Raw genomic sequence first — 22,844 nt, 5'->3', positions numbered from 1 at the left:
GTGGTGTGAAAATAAGTGATTTGTTTCGCAATGACAGACATGAAGCGATGCTAGTTGGCTATCAGCTTCCTGTTTCTTTGTGCGGTTTGGTAAGTCTGTGCCTTTAAATGTTTTATAATTAGGTGTTTTATATTTATGGATAAATCACAGTGAGAGATTGTTGGTCAATAGAGCTGGCGGAAACGTTGCAGCAGATTATTTTTTTTATTCCTCACTGGCACGCTGCTTTGTGGCAGTTTTTTTTGTCTTTCCATCTGTGTGATTATGTGTGATGTTGGTTAGTTCTGGGTGTTCGACTGAACTGTTTGCTTTACTTGACTGACAGAGCTGATTCTGCAGCAACACACACACACAACAGATCCCTGCACGCTGAGCAGTGCAGAGCAAACATTTCTGGATGAAAAGCTTGCACATCTCTTCTCTCTTCAAAGCTTTGCAGATTGTGTTGATGGATGAAGAGCTCAGAGTGTAAAATGCTCTCTAATCTGCCCCCCCTCACCGCCTTGTTCCTGCTTACCACTCTCTGTCCTCATCTGCTTCTCTCTGTCCTTTCACTTGCATATTTCTTGCTTGCAGGACTGAGTTTCCTTTTTTTTCCTGATATAAACTGTAAGCCTTTTATTTTGACACTTTTGCAAGTAAACCTCATTTATAAAGGACATGTTACATTTCAGCTGTGAGTTCTATCTACAGAGGGACACACAGCCATGACAGCATTCTTGTGAACACAGATGGATCTTTCTGCAAGGCAAGCAGGAAAAAGGGAGTGTGTGGGGAGAAGGCTGACTGCATGGCTGAAAATATCAGAGCAATGTGGACAAAACAGCAGACATGTTTGCTGATGTTTCCTCCCTCCATCCCGCATCCCTCTGCTAGCTCAGGTTCATGTCAAAATGCTCCCCGTTCCTCCCACTCCAGTTTTGTCCCTTGCCGCATGTCTTCTACCTTCCTCTCTCGCTCTCTTTTTTCCCTCTGTCTTTCTAATTACTCCCAGCAGACCCGGCTTGCAGTGGATTCCCTGTCGTTGTTTTGTTCCATGAACGAGCAGAGGAAGTCACGTTTCCTACCTCATTAGTTTGCTAACGTAGAGACAGCCTACGAGCTCCTGAATCTCTCTGCATGCTGAGCAACCTAATCTTGGAGAGGTCTTGTGTGGATGGAGATGAAGAGAGATAAAATATAAATCCTTGCTTTTCGCTTCAATATATGTGAAGTGCATGCTGCCCATGTTTTCAATCCATACAACCACAGACACATCTCATTAAATGCACATGAGACACAGTAACATGATGGAAGCTGACCGCCTGGAGTCAAGGACTTCCTTTTTGTTGGCTTGAATTCAGTCTCTTTCTACAAATGATCTCAGATCTCAGCTGCAGACTATCTCATTAAAAGAATGGCGTGAAGATCATCTTTGAAAATGTGTTATTGGATGAGGGGAACGGATTAGTCTGGCATGGCGGGGCAGAGATTGAGAGATGCAGGTGTCGAGATTGATGAAGGGAGGATTTAATTTGTGTTGTCCTGCTTGGGTCCTGGCCTGCCTGCTATTCAGGAAACATGGTGTAGTTGGCTGGATTTGTGTTTTACACACACACACACACACACACATCCAGGACTCACACACTCTCAGATAAATGTCAACACAAACCTCATCTCTCTCTCTTACACACACACACACACCACATGACAGCACAGTGATTGCCAAGCCGAGCACGCTCGCTGCCAGCAGAAGTTAGCAGGCCTGTGCAGGTAGCGGTGGGAGAGGCAGCCATCGTCCAAAACAATTATCCCATTATTACCACCATTCCGCCTTCAGATAAAAGCTTTGCTGCCGTCTCCCGCCTCTAAAGAAGGCCTTCATCGGGTTGGAGGTAATTATGGCTGTGGTGTGAAACCTTACATGGCCTCCTGTTCCATGTATCCCTCTCACTTGTTTTGTAAGGATGACTAACACTGCTGATTGTAGGGAGCGTTCGTAGCCTTCGTCTGATCCCGGTTAAACACCCACATCGATGCACTCACACAGACTGAAGTGAAGGGGGGGGGGGGGTTTACTGAATCACCCGTGAAGCCTTCTGTGATGTTTAAGGAGGCAGGCCAGATGCTTTTTTTGTAGATGTGGCAGAGACAACAGATCGACTCCTCTGATGCTGCACATCCAGAAAAACACACGTCTCTGTTTGTATATAAGCATCAGATCCTACAAGGCTCATCTATTGCTAGCTCTCTTGTTGTCCTGAAGGTCTGTACGCTTGTTTTTCATATACAGAATTTGCACTCAGACTATTGGATGTGTTTGTGCAGTAAAATCAATCAGAAATAATAATAATAATACTACAAGCCAGAAACTGCATATTTGACTTTTAATGAGACTACTGTAGGAAATGCATATTAGCTGAATATATTTTTGCACAACTTAAAGCAGATAAGCCTAAGGGCTATACATTCCTACATTTTGCTTCTGCTTTTTTACACTCTGGAAGCCATTTTTAACAAGTCCTGAGTGGACTTTATTATAGTAACAGGCTTGGATTATTATTATCTTCGCCTCGGCAGCTGTGGTTTTGTCCATAGGCGCCTTAAAAACGATTGGTGACATTGGAGTTGCGAGTTAACCTGTTCAGGGATTCAGCCTGGCAACATTTAGCCCTCACACTGGCAAATCTTTTTCACTCTCTCCTCACACCCCCCCCCCCTTTCGCTTTCTCTCCCCTCTCATCCTGTCCTAGTCTAGCTTCCACTCTCGTTCGCCATTTTGCCTCCTTTCGCCGGCTTCCTCGAGTTTCTCTCCCTCACCATCGTGTCATAACAAGCCAACAATTGGCAACAGAACCATCACACTCTCTCATCAAACTCTATGCTGGGAAGCACTTTACAGCACTTCTAACACACTCGCAGGTAGAACTGTGCCAGCTCCTGGCACATACTCACAGACATCTTATTGTTCAGAATTGGTTTTTGATAAAATGAACTAGCCAGATGTGATCCTATGTAGTAGAGGCTTGGTGTGCGCACACACACTGATCTTACAAATTATGGACTGGTTCAGACTGGGGGTGTTCACAGACCTCTGCTGGTTGTGTTGGTTATCAGTGTGAAACAGGCAGAAGGAGGATGCTGTTAACACATTCTGTATATCAAACCCAGCTAGATGGTGCTGTGTGTGTGTGCATCTTTGTGCTCCACTGAACCACAAACACAATCCTGGTTAGGTCAGTTTGCCATCCCAAAGGCCTCAATGTCAACTCAAGTCTCAGTCATTTGTCACTGCAAAGAGGTCCCTTGTGTCAGCTGCCATATGAGACAGGCGAGCTGGACGGACAGACGGACGAGTCTTCAAGCAGACAGACAGACGCAGACAGACAGCGCCGCTGCTGTGTGAGTGATGTAGAAATCCAGATGGCATCAGCTCTGCTCTACTTCTTGTTTCAGACCCCAAATAAAGCAGCACCTCAGAGGACGGTGTGCTTCAATCACCGTCCTCCTGTCGATATCAGCAGATGTGAATACATATACATAAATCATGTCTCCCTCTCAGTCCATATATTCATGCAACATCTGAATAAAATTTCAACTGCATGTCCTGATTTATCTCAAAGGTCAAGGCAAATAGAAAATCCAATTTACAAGTAAAGAACCCTGGATCCATCTGAGATGTGTCATCCTATCTCATTCTCCATACATAAAAACAGAGGCGGCAGCATCCAAACTCAATTGTTAATAAGTCTAAAGACTAAAGAAGGGCTCCTGAGACTGATCCATGGCCAACAAGTCCATGCAGTTTGACACCATCAAATATCAGTCAGAAGCAGCCAGTGGAGCAGTGACAAAACTAGCACATGATGTCAAACTTTTGCCTGCCATATTACCATATGTGACTTTAATAAGTGAATGAAAGGGTTAAGACCGAGAATCATGTGAGGTATCTACAATGAGAATAAGAAATAATGAGGAAGTGAATTAAAGGTCAGACACTGGACAGGAGCATCAGCCTCCTGTGTGAAACTATAGACTTAGGTTAATAGAACCGTCCACCCTTTCATCCCCATTTGACGATTTTACCATTTACCATTTTTCACAATTATGGGCATAACTACTTTGAGAGACAATGGGCCACCACAGTGTGAGCTCCCTGCGTCTGTGTCCTGGCAGCCTGCCTTCAATATTTGTGGCACACTGAAGACCATTCAAAGAACAAACTCCTGCTCAGCTGATTCTCAGGTCTCAGGTTTGCAGCAGAAAGGACTTGAGAGCTGTAGAAATGGAGACGTACCGCTAAGAAAAAGCCAAGCTTTGATGCTGCCATGTTGAAAATGATAGTGAAGAAAGGAGGCGAGCGTGCTCCCTGCCCTCAGCCACAGTCCTTCACTTTGCTGCTGCTGTTGTTCTGACAACCTGAGCCATGGGAGCAATTAGGAGACAGACAGACTGCAGATGACTAGTCTGACCCTCCACTTCTGACTCCCCTGTTGTTTCCTCTCTCTTTAACATCTGTCCTCTCAACTGGTCCAACTTTTTCTTTCATTGCCGTCCCGACATCAGTGGTATTGCACTGTCACAGTGGTCAGAAAAGCTACCAGTGAAGATCAGATCCAGAAAGCTTCACTGTCATAGTCATGTTGTCCGTTTCATCAGCCGGACTTTTCTGGATGCCACAGCCTTCCTCACTCCTTGTTTTTTTTTTTTACAAGAAACATATAAATATGTGTAAACAACGAGCACTCTGCCAGCCAATTCCATGGGAACTTTAAAGTGACTTTCAGTGATGCAGTAACTTTGCAGCTATGATTAAGGCAGGAGTCCGCTTAGATCATCATCTCTTTTTACCCCTAAAGCTCTTTTCTTCAAGACAAATCCTCAAACTCCCCACTGAATGTTATCCCTCTCCAAAACCTCTTCGTCTGCTCTCTTTAAGCACAGAAATCCTTTTAATCTGTCCCCACAATGTTTTTTTCGCTCATATTTCTTCTTTGAACATTTTCGCCTCTGATGATCAGTCGGGGATTTGCAGAGGCAGTGAAAACTATGACTTTGGAATTTCTTGGAATTTTGAAAGATCGATTAATCCAACAGCTTAAGTTGGGTTTTCTTGATTTGCACACTGATAATAAATTTGATTAAACAAGTTAACTGCAGGAGATCTGAGGGGAAACTCTCTCACACACACACACACAGGTGGCTTTGTGCAAGATAAACATGTGCAGGAAGACAAAAAGCACCCAGGAGACGGAGAACAGGGAGACATTAGAGTAATGAACCTTGTCTTGTGATGTAAACAGATGTTTAGAGTTGTGCTGTGTGTTAAAGGAGGCAGGTCCCATCATTAATAATATCTCCTCTCCTTCAGCGTCTTCATCTAGCAGAGTAGAAGCTGATTAGCTAATCTAATCCAGATGTTTAGAGTCTCCTTAGAGACTCATTACTGATGCATGATTAGTGCGTGGTACTGAGGATGCACTCAGATTTGATTCCTGAGGTTTATTATTTAAACATTTATCACAACACGCAGTTACAGGATTTTTTTTTTGAACACTTAAATACATAAATTAACAGTCAAAATTCAACGTTTTGTGAACAATAGAGTGTCCCCTGCTGGAGAGACCATCTGGAGATGACACGAAATTACCCAAACCTCTTTTTTTTCTGAATTGTGTTACTTAAAAAAAGTGTCTATATTGTTGCATATTGGACAACAACCTATACACTGATACTGATATATGATATACTGTATCTGTCATAGGTTCTATTGATATCATGTACATGTAGAGGAGGGGAAAGGCAGTGTCCTCTTGTGTCTGAAGGTTTTCAGGGCTGCAGACGTGTGTTGTTTATGCACTTTTTGTCTCCTTCGCCCTTTCTGTCTCTTACTTCTGTCTGTTATTTAGCCCACCTGCTATTTGATTTGGAGTCTATACCCCGAGAGCACACTCTGCTCTGAGCGTTTTCTAACTAACATGACAGTGTGCGCTGACAGAAACCTTTGAAGTTTTTGTCTCCATAGAGACCTTGGTTAATTGGGATACATTAGCATAATTAGCACCCATCTCCTGCTGAACATGCACCGAGCGAGTGGGTTCTGAGAGAGAGGGATGTTCCTTTAATGACACATTTACTGCTAAACATAGGAGGAAGTAGAAATACATCATCTATAGGCACACACCAGTATTAAAGGACCATTTCACTATACATTAATGCATATACATGTCTAACATTTGCAAAGCCTGACATAAAAAGCTGCTTAAAGCAGCTCTCTTATTTCCAAAAAATGATTTCTTAAGAGGCTGCATGTGCCTCCCAAAAAATAGGGCACAAGTCGCTATGAATTGGATGTTTTGAGATGAAATCAGAAATGTTTGATTAGAGCAGAGCACAGATGTGAATGGTTAAGTCGAGGTGATGACTTGTGTATCTTCCCCATTCTATTCAGTGCTGGGCCTGTTCTGGATAAAAAGAAAATAGCTCTCACTGTGCTTTTATGGAGGAGGCTGCAGAGGACGTTCAAGTACAGAACGTGATCCACCTCTGGATGTGCACACTCAGAGAGAAGGAGATTATATTTGTCCGTAACAGACAGAATTCAGAATTTAGCCGCAGCCCCTTTTCACCATGTGTAAATCTGTCCTAATCTTTGAGTTTGCCGACGTATGATGGCTCCCATCGATATATAGAACCCAGTTTGGCTTTAGTGAGCGAGTTGTTTTCTTTGTTGCATCCGAGTGACCTTTATATCAAATGCTGGACCTGTAATAAAGTCCACTGAAAAACAGCCGGGGCAGTGTGTAGTTTGTTGACCTGACCAGATGAATCAAAGCTCTCTCTCTGTGTGCTTTTGTGCAGCTGAACCTGAAATCGTTTTGTTTTCTCAGGTTGGCATTTTAACAGTTTGAGTTTCCACCTGAAATGAGATGAGCTTCGACAGTGCAGTGTCTGTACTTTTGTTGCCACACCACCACTGTAACTGCACTTGTCTCAACCCGATAACCGGTTCTCCAGAGATCAAATCCCTCTCTACATGGTCTCCGTGACATCTCCGCTGCCCTGTCTCAGATACTCCGCTCTGAGGTAGTCGGCTCCCCAAACAATGCCTGCTTTGAGATTTGTCTTTGTTCCACTGACTCAAAACAAAGACACGTTTTTCCCTTTATATTCTTTGAGGGGGGAGAACAGCACAGTGCACCAGATGAGAAGTCACTATTTTCTCTCAACATTTTTGTAAATGAACTGCTAATATTTGGACATAATCTCAATCTTAATCTTAACATAACCATCCCTCTTGCTGTATAATGTATTTTTACACTCTACAACCTGTAAAAGCTCTATTTTAACTAGATTCAGCAGTAAGATCCCTCAACTATAGCAATGTACTGTGTATTAATAAACAAGTTAAATGTGCCAGATTGAACATTTTATTTTAATATGATTATAACTGCCACTGCTTCAGGCCTTCATGGTCGTCCTGCAGTCTTAAAACAAGGATTTCTTTCAAATAATTTCCTCCCATCTAATCTCTGCCCATTTACATTACATGTACAGTGATGATCACACACAAACCGTTTTTTGTGCCGAAGGGCACACAGGGATCAAACCAGCGGCCTTTTAGTTATCGGCTGCAGTTCCACACCGCTTGTGCTAACGTGCATCCTGTCACCCATTTCATTAATTTCACCCCTACAAAACTGCTTAAAGCGGATAACAGAGTATTTCATTTACATTTTTATGTCAGAAGCTGATCCCCTGACTTAAACGCTCACACGTGTGATGAATAAATGAATCTTTAGTGTCTCAATTGCTCAGTGTCCTGACCTTTAATTGGCCTGAGATGATAAAGCTTCGGGGGGTTGGGTGCACATTTCCAGCTCCACTCTGTGATTTCTGTCTTTGCCAGGAGTCTTTTTAAACAAATAAGTCACCACTTGACTTGACTGATTGCAGCCATTTAATAACTTACTTCCACCTACACTGTATTGTACACCAAATTGGAGCAGACAGCTGTTTTGATGCATGTGAATTTTTTTATTTTTTTCCTATTAGTGAGACAACAGGGAGCTGCAGCTGCGCACAGGTTGTGTATTATTGAGAATGACAAACAATCAACCCAGATTATAAAAGATGCAACGGGATTGTTCATCTGCTCTGCAGCGCTCTCATCTCTGACTGCAGATTAAACATCTACAGTTCACCTACTGTTTACCCTCATCTTTGACAACACACACACACACACACTTTCACTGACTGTGCGGATCTGGATTGTAGAAAAATAATCAACAGCGTGTGTGTGTGTGTGTTTTTTTTAAACACACTTCTGGCTGCACAGCGCATCACAAGTTTGAAGGCACTTTTCTAAATGGATCTGCTTTTTCACAGCCTGTTTCACCACCGCTTGACATATGATTTTTTTCTCTATATTTTTTAGTTTTTAACACTGTGCTATGTTGGAATGCAACACACCACCCACACTCTCACTGCTATAAGTTGACAGGCAATATGGGGGAGCAGACACCTCCTCACATTCGGTCGAGGAACAGAGGAGAATATGTAAGTGTGTGTCTGAGCGGGAGCAGAAAGGAAAAAAAAAAAGGTGTGTGTGTGTGATGGGAGAGAAAAATGGCTCTGATAAAAACTGGTAACATAGTGACGGAGTGCGCAAAGTGAGAAATAAAGGAAGAGATGACAAAGACAATAAAGCAGCAAGCGAACGTGGGACAGAGAGCGAGTGATAGAGATCCAGGGGCAGATGGGGGACCTCACTCCCTCCTATTGGTAGCAGGTGGCAGAGACAGACAGACAAACAGGGATGCAGGCAGGAGGGCAGCAAACACAATGGGATATCGGTTGATGCCTCAATCCATACACCGCTGAAAGAAGCAAAAACAACTACTTTTCATTCATCTTCCTGTTTCCGCCTCTGTAACAGCACAATGGCAGCTGAGGCCTTTTTTATGGATTATTTTCTTTGTGCTGCACATGTAGAGCTACGTGCACTAAAAACAGAGATTAACATCCAGATATGTTTCATCTGGGCTGAACTGTAATCACTCCAACGCCTTCAGGGAAGTCTGTTGAGTAATGGGATTAATGAACCCGGTGACAGATTTAGAAAGCATCCCCTTTAAAAACAACATAAAGGTCACAGGACAGATCAAAGCAGAGGCTGTTTGGTTAGGGTTAGGGTCCAAAAGGTCACATGTGACAAGGCTAACATCTCACATCCACATGCACAGCTTTTCCAGCTCTGGTCTTAAGATTTACAAGCTTTTATGAAGCAGCAGTGAAGTGAAGGCCGTGTGATTGTGTTTTAAAAACTGCAGTTCCCTCCACAGACTTTAGGCTTTGGCTCCAAAAGTGAGTCAATCCCCATAGACACTCATGTTCAAATAGCCAGCCTCAGAACATGATTACAGCCTGGTAAAAACAACAGCAGGTGTCGACTCCTGTGACAGCCTCTTTCCCTTGACGTTGCCACCTTGATGACGCTGTGGATGATCGCACAAATTTTATTCATTCTATATTTTAAAAAAGACCATCTAAAAACAGGCTGAATCAAAGTAAAATAGTGATGATAAAAATAAGCAATGCAGACACTTCCTGCACCCTTCTAAAGGCACATCAGACACGGGGGGCGTATTTAACTGTGACTGATAGATGAGCAGTGAAAGCATCCAAATGAGGAAATGAAGCATCACAACTATAATCCTAAATAAATGTATGCAAAAGATATCCAAACTCAACTAGCACATATTTTTATATATCATTAACTTGGACATATTCAAAGCCAAAAATATTCACTTCTGTGGTTTTATTTTTCTCACAGTGTGAATCCACAGGATGACTGAGACGCTGCACTTTTTTTTTATTTTTGGATCTAAGTGTTGCAGCTTTGAATACAACCAGAACATTTGGCAAAACAGTTACAGCTCAGCCGGTGTGATAACCTGCCAGCTTTACTGATGTGTCCGGCCGTTGTTCTTGATCAAACTGTATCAGCACGCTGCACCTCTGCCTGCCTCCCAGACAAACATACATCTGTCTGTTATCTGCGTCACACACAGGAACGGATGTGGATGCGTTGATGCTGATAGTAGTGTAGGATGAAAGAGGGGAGGTGCCTCCGTGGGAGATACCATAGTTTTGTTGACGTGACTGCACACAGATAAATAAGAGCTCTTCAGAGATAAAGATATTGCAGCACTTCATGCATGCATGCAGGGAGGGAGGGAATTTTCATCCAGCGTTATGCTGACGACCACCTCAGGTCTGCTGAGGAGTTCAGCCAGATTATGAATAATGGAGAAAGGTCAGGATAGATGTTTAATGGATTTATACACCACATGGCCGCGGCTGCATGAACAGGGATTTCCGAGCAGTCGTTTCTGTTACAAAGGGGCCGGGTGAGCTCTTTGTTGAGCTGTTGCTCTGCGTTCAATCTACAATTAATGTGCGTGTTACGGACCCCTGGTCCGTTTGGATGAGAGTGACGTGTGTGTGTGTGTGTGTGGGTGTGAGAGAGAGTTTGGAGGTGGGGCCCCGAGTCAATGAATGGGAGTGAATGTAGGCGGGGCCCATGCAAACTGGATCTCCTTCTTCTTCTTCACGATTGGCTGGCTACGAGACTCCTCCACCAATGTTCGTTCTGCAATCTGGGCGGCCGCTACAAAGCCTCGAAGCACTACATCTCGGCGGAGACTGCTAAAGAGAGGGTTGCCGCGCGTGTGTGTCTTTCTCCCCAGCGCAACAGAGGTGTCTGTTGCGCTGACTATGGTCGTTACGACGTGTGCTTTAACATTGAGATTGTTTGTGTAACTTTGTGCTGCCGCTCTCAGTGAGTAAGTGACTTGTGCTGTGTTCCTTTTTGAATGGATTGTCCTCGCTCGTACGAACGAGTAGATTTATGTTACTGTGTTCCTGGCCTTTTAAAACAACCCCTACTGGCCTGTGAGTGTTTACCAGCATTTGTTAGTCCGCTTGACTAGAAGGGGGTTTTTTTTTCTGAGTTTTCCTTGTTAGCACTGCCTTGCCGTGCCTCCGCTCATAACGAGTAGATTTGTGTTTGTTTTAAAATGACCAGTTGACCTCCGTGTGTCAAACCCGCATTGAAATTGTCTTTTTTTGTTTTTTTGTTCTGTGGCGTGGCTGGACCTTTTGTCCCCCGCTCTTGTTTTGTAATTTTCTTGTTTAACCCAAGTAAAGAACCGTACCGCAAACCACTGGCTTCCTTTCATACCTAACGCAAACAGGTTGATTGTCCACATCCCCCCCCCAGCCCCTAGACTTCAGTGGGGAGATGTGACAAGTGGGGGCTCGTCCGGGATCTATATAAAAAAAAAAAAAAAAAAAAAAATATTTTACTATCCGGTGTGTTTGCTGGCGGTATTTCATTACTTGGCGTTTACAGAGTGTAGCCACCACGGATCCTGAGCCTTACTGATTAACATGGCCGCTGGAGAGCTAGAAAGTTTTTTTGTTGCCCCTTCTGTAGAAGCGCTCCTTAAATTTAAGAAGGATGATTTAATAAAAATTGCTGCAATCTATGAGATTGTTCATCCTAGCCAAATTAAAAAAAAGGAATTGCAAACTCTTATTGAGAACAGACTGGTGGAGTTGGGAGTTATCGTTCCAGCACAGGCAGACCCTGTGGCTGAGAGTGGCGTGCCTGGTGCACAGGGCGCCGAGGCTGGCACTGGGCGGAGGAATGGGGACGCAGTCGCTGCTGCGGCCTCGCTGTGCAGTGGAGCAGCGGGTGAGCTGAAAACCCCGTTTACAATTCCCCGCTATGATCCAACTTCTCCTGAGAGCAGTGCTAGTTCACGTCTGGATGCTCGGCTGAAAGTACGCCTGGCTAGACTACAATTGGAAGCTCAAGAGAGAGCGGAAGAACGGCACTTTGCATTGAGAAAAATGCAGATTGAGGCTGACAAAGCTGTCAGATTACGTCAACTGGAGTTGGAGGCCAAAAGCAGCACATTACCATCGGTGCCAGCCGGTGCGGTATGTGAACCTTTTTCCACCACCTTCGACATTACTAAATATATTGCTCTAGTTCCCATATTTCGGGAAGCTGAAATAGACTCATATTTCTCCGTTTTTGAACGAATGGCTAATGCACTGAAGTGGCCCAAAGAATTTTGGACATTATTGTTGCAGTGCAAGTTAAATGGTAAGGCTCAGGAAGTCGTGTCAGCACTCCCTGTGGAGGACAGCACAAAGTATGACATTGTGAAAGCTGTAATTCTGAAAGCGTATGAGTTGGTGCCTGAGGCATATAGGCAGAAGTTTAGAAACTCCAGGAAAACGTCTGCTCAAACATATGTCGAGTTTGCTCGAGACAAGAGTATTCTCTTTGATCGTTGGTGCAGTTCAGAAAAGATAAACGATCTTGCCGCAATGCGTGAATTAATGCTATTAGAAGAGTTTAAGCGTTGTTTGCCAGAGCGGATTGTGACACATATTACAGAACAAAGGATAGGCTCACTGGCTGCGGCGGCGGTTACCGCGGATGAGTATATTCTTACACATAAAGCTTTCCCCGCTGTGATCGGTAATAAAGAGCGTTCTGCTGGGGGACCCCGTGGTTCTACCGGGCTAGTCAAATCCGGTCCCTCTAAAGAGGAGCGTGAATGTTATTATTGCCATAAAACTGGACATGTTATCGCCAATTGTTTGGCTGTCAAACGCAAAGAGAACGCCGCTCTGACCCAGCCCAAGCCTGTAAGTCTAATAAGCAGCAGAATAGTTGAAGGCAAAACATCACCCGAAAATGTTGACTCCTGTTTTGAACCGTTTCTATTAGACGGCTTAGTGTCACTTGTGGGGGCCGAAACGAAACCGCAACCGATACGCATCCTACGCGATACCGGGGGATCACAGTCCTTAATCCTCGCAAACTGTTTGTCCTTCTCGGAGCAGACAGCAGCTGGCTATAGCACCGTCATTCAAGGTGTCGAGATGGGGTATGTTCCGCGTCCTATCCACTATATTCAACTGACATCTGATTTGATATCTGGGGTATTTCCTGTTGCAGTTTGTCCTGCGTTACCAGTAAGGGGAATACAAATGCTGTTATGCAATGACATAGCGGGCGGGAAAGTAACCCCTGCACTGGAAATTCTAAACCATCCTAAATCATTTAAAACGGGGAATGATGGGGTGGAACAAACTACATTTCCCACCTGTGCTATCACCCGAGCACAAGCTCGTAAGGCTCGTGAAAATAAGGAGGAGCTAGCTTTGGGTGATACGCTGTTTTCTTCAGTATTTTCAGATGATGCAGAACCTGTGAGGGAGAGTCCGGAGGAGCAGAACCCTGCAGTTCCTGCTGCGCCGGCGCCCAGGGTTTCGTCCTCTCCTCCTGGGTCTCCCCCCCCTGTTGACTGTACTACACTGTGTGCGGCCCAGAAAGCTGATCCAACACTGCGTGGGTGCTATGCTAAAGTAGTGAGTACTACTGATGTCGAGTGTGATATGCCAGTTTTCTATTTAGAGCGTGGCATTCTGATGCGCAAGTGGTGCGCCTCCCCAGATAGTAATTGGAATGTAATCCACCAAATTGTAGTGCCGACAAAATATCGAGCACAAATTCTAGCGTTAGCACACGAAGGCCCGTGGTCCGGACATTTAGGCATTACAAAAACCTATCGTTTGATCCTAAATAATTTTTTCTGGCCCGGCTTGAAAAAGGACGTTGTCCGCCATTGCACGAATTGTCATGCATGCCAAATTGTGGGGAAACCGAACCAGCCACTCCCTCCTGCTCCACTCCGTCCTATTCCTGCTGTAGGGGAACCCTTTGAGAAAGTGATCATTGATTGTGTGGGTCCACTGCCGCGCACAAAGGGTGGAAATCAATATTTACTCACTGTGATGTGCGCAGTAACTCGATTCCCAGAGGCTATTCCACTGCGAAAAATAACAGCGAAATCGATTACCAAAGCCTTGACAAAGTTTTTCACTACTTTCGGCTTACCCAAAGTGGTCCAAACTGACCAGGGTGCGAACTTCATGTCCAGGTTGTTTAAACAGGTACTTCATGCACTAAAAATTCAACATGTGTCGAGTAGCCCGTATCATCCTGAATCGCAAGGGGCTTTAGAGCGGTGGCACCAGACTTTAAAGTCCATGCTGAAGAAGTTCTGTTACGAAACCCAGAAAGATTGGGACGAGGGTATTTCATACGCCGTCTTCGCGGCACGTGAGGCTGTGCAGGAGTCTTTAGGTTTTAGTCCAGCTGAATTAGTGTTTGGACATAACCTGCGCAGCCCGCTGAAAGCCCTAAAAGAAGAATTTCTGTCGGCGCCTCGCTCACACGTCAGTGCTACGGAGTATATTGGGAAGCTTCGAACCCACCTGGCTAAAGCGCGTGCCTTAGCTCAGGAAAAGCTTCTCACCTCACAGTCTAAAATGAAAAGCAGGTTTGACCGCTCCGCCGTACCGCGACATTTTGCAGTAGGAGACCAGGTGATAGTTTTATTGCCCACGCCGGGAGCTGCATTATCTGCTAAATTTACTGGACCCTACGAGGTGCTCGCACGCACCTCGGACACAAACTATGTGATTGCAACCCCTGATCGTCGAAAAGGGTCCCGAGTCTGTCACATAAATATGCTAAAGAAGTACACTCCCCGTGAGTGCAGTGACAGTGAAGTGGGCGCAACCAAAACATCTCCCGTGTGTGGTGTTACCCCGGTGGGGAGGGAGGAGTGTGTTGAGGGGTGTCCCACTGTGCGTTCGATGCCGACCAGTGCTCGGCTTACAAACTCCGCTATGATAGATAATCTACAGGACCATCTCTTACATTTAACTGAAAAACAGCGTGACGACATAGTTAGTCTCATCCACAAATTCCCGACACTGTTTAGTGATGTCCCGTCGCGCACCACCGTAGCTAAACATGACATAAATGTAGGTGATGCTGTGCCCATCAAGCAACACCCTTACCGTGTTAACCCAGCCAAACGGGAGTTGATGAGGTCTGAAACGGAGTACTTACTTAAGAATGGGTTAGCAGTACATAGTTCTAGCCCTTGGAGTTCCCCGTGTCTCCTTGCCACCAAGCCCGATGGAACCCCGCGATTCATAACGGACTACAGAAAAGTAAACGCGCTTACCGTGCCTGATTCTTACCCGCTACCGCGCATAGACGACTGTGTTGACGCCATCGGCAATGCTGAGTTTGTGACCAAACTGGACCTATTAAAAGGGTATTGGCAAGTCCCACTGACCGAGCGCGCCGCCGAAATCTCAGCGTTTGTTACCCCCGATCACTTCCTACAGTATACGGTGATGGCTTTCGGCATGTGCAACGCTCCGGCCACGTTCCAGCGCTTAATAAATAACGTCCTGTTTGGTCTCCGAAACTGTACCGCGTATTTAGATGACCTCGTTCTCTATTCATCGAATTGGGAAGGCCATATACAAACCTTAGAACAAGTGTTCACTCGGTTAGCTGATGCACAATTAACCCTGAACCTGGCAAAGTGTGAATTTGGGAAAGCTATGATTACCTATTTAGGTAGGGAAGTTGGCCGTGGTCAGGTTAAACCAATTAACGCAAAAATCGAGGCAATCCTAAACTTTCCCCCTCCCGCGACTAGAAAGGCTCTACGTCGATTCTTGGGAATGGTGGGGTACTACCGGACCTTTTGTAAAAACTTTTCGGCTGTAGTACACCCGTTAACCTCGTTGCTCAGCCCCAAGAATGACTATGTGTGGAGCCCTGCTTGCAAAACTGCTTTTGAAAATGCAAAGGCATTGCTTTGCCATGCTCCTGTATTAGTAGCACCTGACCTCACGCGTCCCTTCAAACTGGAGGTGGATGCTAGTGATACGGCCGCTGGGGCAGTACTTCTTCAGGAGGACGGGGATGGAATTGACCGAGTGGTGAGTTATTTCTCCCGAAAATTCTGTAAGCACCAGCGCAACTATTCTACCATTGAAAAGGAAGCGTTAGCCCTCCTACTGGCTTTGCAACACTTTGACGTATATGTTGGCTCAAGCTCCGGGCCGGTAACGGTGTATACTGACCACAACCCCCTTGTTTTCCTCAACCGTATGTCTAATCATAACCAGAGGCTTATGAGGTGGGCGGCTCTTGTGCAGGACTACAACCTGCACATATTACACAAAAAGGGCTCTGAGAATGTAATCGCTGATGCTTTGTCACGAATGTAATCTGCTACTGTCTTTTCCTGTCAACGTCACTCTTAAGGGGGGGGGTGTTACGGACCCCTGGTCCGTTTGGATGAGAGTGACGTGTGTGTGTGTGTGTGTGGGTGTGAGAGAGAGTTTGGAGGTGGGGCCCCGAGTCAATGAATGGGAGTGAATGTAGGCGGGGCCCATGCAAACTGGATCTCCTTCTTCTTCTTCACGATTGGCTGGCTACGAGACTCCTCCACCAATGTTCGTTCTGCAATCTGGGCGGCCGCTACAAAGCCTCGAAGCACTACATCTCGGCGGAGACTGCTAAAGAGAGGGTTGCCGCGCGTGTGTGTCTTTCTCCCCAGCGCAACAGAGGTGTCTGTTGCGCTGACTATGGTCGTTACGACGTGTGCTTTAACATTGAGATTGTTTGTGTAACTTTGTGCTGCCGCTCTCAGTGAGTAAGTGACTTGTGCTGTGTTCCTTTTTGAATGGATTGTCCTCGCTCGTACGAACGAGTAGATTTATGTTACTGTGTTCCTGGCCTTTTAAAACAACCCCTACTGGCCTGTGAGTGTTTACCAGCATTTGTTAGTCCGCTTGACTAGAAGGGGGTTTTTTTTTCTGAGTTTTCCTTGTTAGCACTGCCTTGCCGTGCCTCCGCTCATAACGAGTAGATTTGTGTTTGTTTTAAAATGACCAGTTGACCTCCGTGTGTCAAACCCGCATTGAAATTGTCTTTTTTTGTTTTTTTGTTCTGTGGCGTGGCTGGACCTTTTGTCCCCCGCTCTTGTTTTGTAATTTTCTTGTTTAACCCAAGTAAAGAACCGTACCGCAAACCACTGGCTTCCTTTCATACCTAACGCAAACAGGTTGATTGTCCACATCCCCCCCCCAGCCCCTAGACTTCAGTGGGGAGATGTGACAGTGCGATTGAACGTTAAAACAGGCTACGCCCTCCATTCCAGGGTTAATCCCACTAATCTGTTCCCATGTATGTGTTTGTTCCATGACCTAATTTTAAGACTCATTAAAGAGTGACAGTTCATTTAGTAAATAATCTACTGAGTGACTGTTTCAGTCAAACAATTCAAACGCAGATGTTCAACTTCCTGCCTGCAAATCTCCTCACTTATTGAGTCTCCGTTTCATGTTAGAAAGTCTTTAAGTCCACACACACACATGAAACGCTCACTTTGCCTCCTCTGTGATATGAAGAGCTTTACGGTAATCCCTCTTCTTAATAAGCCGTTTCATGTGCATCCCTATTCAACCATTGAAAAAGGGGGGGTCAGGACGGGTCTTAATCAGTCACTCCCTTGTCTGCTGCGGCTGCTCTACGAGGCGGGGTCACCGTGACTTTAAATGCATCCTCCACAGCGCCATGTGATGCGGGAGATGTAATTTACCACAAGAGTGTCAACGGAGACCAAGGCTGGGAGTCGTGTCCCCCGGTTGACACGAGTAAACAGTCACTTAGCTTGCATGTCCCTGTCCACCCACATAACGCTGATGAAGACTGATGATCACACCCATGTGTAATTGCTTTGACATGTCGCCGTGACAGATCGTATGGAGGGCTGTAAATTTAAGAAAGGCTCTAATGCTCTGTTCTGAAGTGTTATGAAAGATTCTATTCTTCAGCTCAACTCAGATAAATGTGACTTTTTTTTTATATAAAAGCAACTTTTTCCAACAACCTCATTCATTCACCACATACATACCTACAGCGACATCCTTTGCCCTCATTTGCATAATTCTAATTAAATGCTAAGTCAGAGGCACCCAATCAGGGTGTCAAGTAGGAAGTAGGAGGAAACAAATCCTTTTATATGTTAATCTACTTTACAACAACATTGTCTAGCCTGCCAGGGAAAAATGAATATTTCACTCTGCATATTTGCACCAGCGTGCAGAAATTTTACATCAGTGCTGCTTTTGGCTGATATTAAGCATTTTTCATAGTTCCGTTTTGTTGAAACTGATCGAAATTTTTATTTTTTTACATAAAATATTTACATCAATGGTGGAAAGAGTAAGTTTGACTTGGACAGAATCATAATTCATCAATTCCCCTCCTTATTAACAGCGAGAAATGAAGAACATTTTTCTTTCCTCTGCTTTTTTAGACAGCAAACAGCTGGAAACAGTCAGCTTTTAGATGAAGGGCTAATTGATTCCCCCTTGCTGACAGTCGGTGCAGGATTGGTTGCAGAAAACACCAAGCAGTGATGAATTATCTCACAATGAAACAGACAAATGCATCTTAATGATTGGATTGCTGTCACATCGGCAAAAAATTACACCAATATTACTCATTTTCATTAATCTGGACATCAAAATGCAATGACATGGTGTATATTAAGCTCATAGCACATGACAACACTTCAGCATATGCACACCAGGAGGTAATATCTTTGAGGTTTATTATTTTTGTGTGAGTCTGAGGTAACTGTAGGGAGCTTTGTACTTCCACTTCTGCAGGACATTTGTATTTTAATGAGGACACGTCTGTGAAAACTTTCTTTTATCCAGGTCACGTTATATCAAAGAGTTTAAAAATCAAAGCAGCTGGGTTCATAGCATCACTTTCTGAGGGTGTTTCACCATCCCTGCTGGATCTGCTGATTCAGTCCTCAGCTTTAAACTTTAATAAGGGCCATGCAAATGAAGCTCAATTAGAAGTATATAATTGTTATATGTCACAGTGAAAAATAAACACAAAGTCTAAATACAGTTAAAACAAAAAGATGTAAACGAGCTGTGTTATAGTAGGATCACACACGCAGTGTGCACAGTGAAATCCTGCAGTGGGATAAAAAACAGAGCTGAGCAGCAGAGATGCTCATGTGCTTCTGTTTTACCTCACTGACTTGTATGTCTTATATTTAGCCACATTGTGTCCATGAAAACAAGGTAATCTTTAACAGTGTCATATTTTGAATCATTCATCACATAACTCAACAGGAGCACCTTGCCTTGAGGAGCTATTGACCTCAGTGAGGGAACATCTTACCATTTATTATGGACACACACACACACACACACACACACACCACACACCGGTGCACATAGTCCATCTTTCTCACTGTCTAACCCTAACCCTGACTCACACACACACTGACCAGCGTTTGTCCTCCCTCCAGGTGACAATCCTGATCATCCTGGCCTTGGCCTTCCTCGCCTGCATCGTGTTCCTGGTGGTTTATAAAGCCTTCACCTACGACCACGCCTGCCCAGATGGATTCATTTATAAGGTAAGTGGCCTGTATTTCATTTTACGGCACATTTATCTGGAGCAGAAGGCACAGTCAGATGGACTGTACAGTAACCAGCTGTGCATCACCTCTTCACAGTTAACTAAGCCTCCAGCTAAGGCCAGTTTTATGATCACTGAATCACTTATTTCTGCCCCTTTGCCACCATGTGTCTTTATTGGGCGTGACATTTGGTTTATTCCTTTGTTCCTTCCTGTCAGTGAGAGTTAGCGGTGTGCTACAAAGAAGACACCGTCTTTCCCCTTTCTTAGAGATTTTGGGGAAATAAATGATGCGGTAACACAGTCTGTCACACCTTAAGTGGGATAATGTGATCATGCCACAGAAAGATGAACAATCTCCAAAGCTCTGCGGCTTATCAGCACCTCCACTGCAATTGAATTGGGTGTGTTTTTATTAAAGGAGGTGGAACAGAGCCTCATTTCAAGTCAAAAACAGACCTGAATACACATTGTAATGTTACTGCTACTGTGAACCTACTTTTGTTGCTACTGGGGTCACTGCTCATCAGAATAGTTTGATCTTTGAGCAAAAAGTCTTTATTTCCTTTTCATTGTTTGCAGCCTTTGCTGTAAGAGAAATAACCAGCGTGCTGATAATTCTCCTAACAGATTGATGGTTTTTGTCAGACTATAAAAGTTTAAATTAAAACCTCAGCTACAAAAATTATGAGTATGAGATAAATGAATGCTTCATTAGCTATTGATCCTTGAAGTTTATTGAATATTTCGAATGTAACGGTGGCAGCAGGGATTAAAGGATGGCCTGCTCAGCTGGTTCTCTGTACACTTAAAAATAAATAAAAAATAAAATAAAAATGTGGTTCACCTCCATACATATTTTGTACATCGTACAGCTGCTATTCAACTCAACAATTAGGTGCGCCATGTTGGCAAATATTCTTTCAGCTGAAGCGAAGTGATGTGCTGCACCTTCTCCACCCAGTGGCTTTCTCTTCTTTCTCATCTATCTAACTAAAGAATGAAAGGTGAGCACGGTGTCCTCAGGGAGGGGAAAAAACACAATACTCCTGCCCTGCTTTTACTAATTTCTGAGGTCATGTTCCAGACTAATGAGGCTCATCTGATAGGCAAACATCAATCAGTGATATCAGGGATTTAGTTATGACCAGTGTAATCAAGTGTAATTTGACACTTTTGTTCCTTGACAAAGAAGCCAAAGAAAGAAAGACTCCTATTAGGTGAAAATTAGGCTTACTGCCAATTTTACAATAATTACCACATGATGATGGACTCCTGATTATTACGGTGATAAAACAAAATGTCTCACACAGCCACCCGGCTGATGCAGCCTCTCCTTTCCTGTGTTTAGAAGTTTCACTGTACCTCTTGGTAGGAGGTCACCTTGGAAACGTGTGCGAGTGTGTCTCTCTGGACAAATCTAGTCTTTAAGGTGGAATAAATCTAGTTTCAGGCCTGCAACCTCTGCAGGGGCTCTGACTGCAGTGTGCAGAGGTATTATTAGCAGTGTCACATGCACACTCACGAGGTGCGAAAGTGTCGATAGAAACACGTTTCCTCACACAGCAGCACAAAAGGCTGCAAAACACATTCAAATGCAATACAGGCTCACATTTAATGATAATAACACACATGTTATTCATAGCTGTGAGAGCCCTCCTCTCATTATTACCTCTGATAATCTCAGGCATGTACTATTAATAATACAAAGTAAGATCTAATTTAATTAGAATGGAGCAATAACTAATAAGATAAGGTGTTAAAAGGCTCAAAAGTGTCTCCAAAAGTCTTTAAAAAAGCTGGTCTGTCAACATAGAACCCACCAACATGCTTTTAATGTGAGGCAGAGAATATAATCTTCACATCTCCATGTTCCCTCACAGCACAAGCGGTGTATCCCTGCTTCTCTTGAGGCCTACTACGCTGCCCAAGATGCCAACTCCAGGGGCCGTTTCTACACAGTGATCAGCCACTACAGCATGGCCAAGCAGACCACCTCGCACTCCGTCTCCCCCTGGCTGCCTGGAGGGGCGGGAGGGCATGACACCAAGCCTCCAAACAGCGAGGGCCACTGAACGGTTAAAAAGATGTGAACATGCACAGGTGCAGACACGAAAAAGTACATACAGACGGACACACAGACACACACACACACGTAGGTGAGTGTTTAGAATTATTAGACCCACATAATGACAATATAGAGTGGAAACATGCATGCAGACATTAAAACAGCTAGGTCATATCCTGATTACATCGTCTGCTCATTGGCTCTCCTGGGAGCTTCATCGTCTGCTGACACACACACACACACACACACACACACACACACACACACACACACTGGTTACAACATTTACTCCCCTCCCTTCTAATTTATTATTCATTGACTGTCATGATATATTTATTTTCTACTGTAATGTATGGATGTTTTATATGTGATTACCAGGTTAACTCTTTGTACAAAGGCACGAGTCTGAATTTCACGCTTCCTCTCTGTGAGATTCTCTGGAGTTCGAAGTGTGTATACTGTATATTCATTTACATTATTCTTTTCTTTTCACCCATCAGAAACACTCAGACCACTTCATATTCCCACTCAAACATGTCATTCTTACACTGCTGTGACACATTTTTAAATACAAAGTTCCAGCCCCCCCCCTCTGTCTGATGCCACTTACCCACACCTGCTCCGTGTCCATGGCTGTTTGATAGTTCATATATATATGATGACATTTTCAATGTTCTGTGCCATACGTTTTCAATCCTAATATCTCGTGCCCACCCCCCGAGTGACCCCCAGCTGTACATACAGGTGTGCATTCAGGCTAGTTTTGTGTGTTTGCATTGTAGTAGCTTCTCTTTCTTCTTCTTTCTTTTTAAATAAAACCTACGATTCCTTCATGTGAACTGATCACATTTTGCTTCAGCTGCCAGTCTTGTAGCTTCATTAAAACACAATGTTACAGGTGAGGAAAGAACATCACTGTCTCTTATTTGCCGCTGTGTATCGTTACGTTTCTAGATGGGCTTCAACTGCAGCCAAGGTTCTTCCTGTACTGTATTTTTAGTTATTTCTTTTTTTTTATTTTATAATGTCGTCACAAGCGCTTTAATGAGATATTGTGATGTCGTTAGTTGATATGTAGCGATCCCTGGTGTAACTTCTCAGTGTGCATACTTGTCCCTCCCTCTCTCTCTCTCTCTCGGTTTAAATTCAAAATAAAAACAAGCTGTGACCTGTGCTGAGTGTGTCTGTCAGTCCCACTTACCGCTGCGTCTCTTTGGCACTCACAACGTGAGCGACAGTGATGCCTTTTTTTTTTCAACATTTTACATTATTCAGATGTTCATACTCACATTAGGTATGCATTCTGCTGTCCCTGTGTGGACCTTTTCCCGAGCTACATTGAGCCAATTTGTTGGGTATAACGATACACACCTGTGATTGACA

At 44.2% G+C, this 22,844-nt stretch overlaps 1 protein-coding gene across 1 annotated transcript in view; it reads left to right on the top strand.

The window, feature by feature from the left end:
* nsg2 (neuronal vesicle trafficking associated 2) overlaps positions 1-22,594 on the top strand; it is a 32,879-nt gene extending 10,285 nt beyond the window's left edge. Inside the window, exons 4-5 of the mRNA XM_028421394.1 lie at positions 19,281-19,391; positions 21,277-22,594. Coding sequence (XP_028277195.1) covers positions 19,281-19,391; positions 21,277-21,468 — 303 coding nt within the window. The 3' untranslated portion in view covers positions 21,469-22,594. The remainder of the gene's footprint in view (positions 1-19,280; positions 19,392-21,276) is intronic.
* Positions 22,595-22,844: the final 250 nt, after the last annotated feature.

Source organism: Parambassis ranga, chromosome 14 (genome assembly GCF_900634625.1).
Source record: "Parambassis ranga chromosome 14, fParRan2.1, whole genome shotgun sequence".
Taxonomy (NCBI): domain Eukaryota; kingdom Metazoa; phylum Chordata; class Actinopteri; family Ambassidae; genus Parambassis; species Parambassis ranga.
This window is presented reverse-complemented; position numbering and strand designations above follow the sequence as displayed.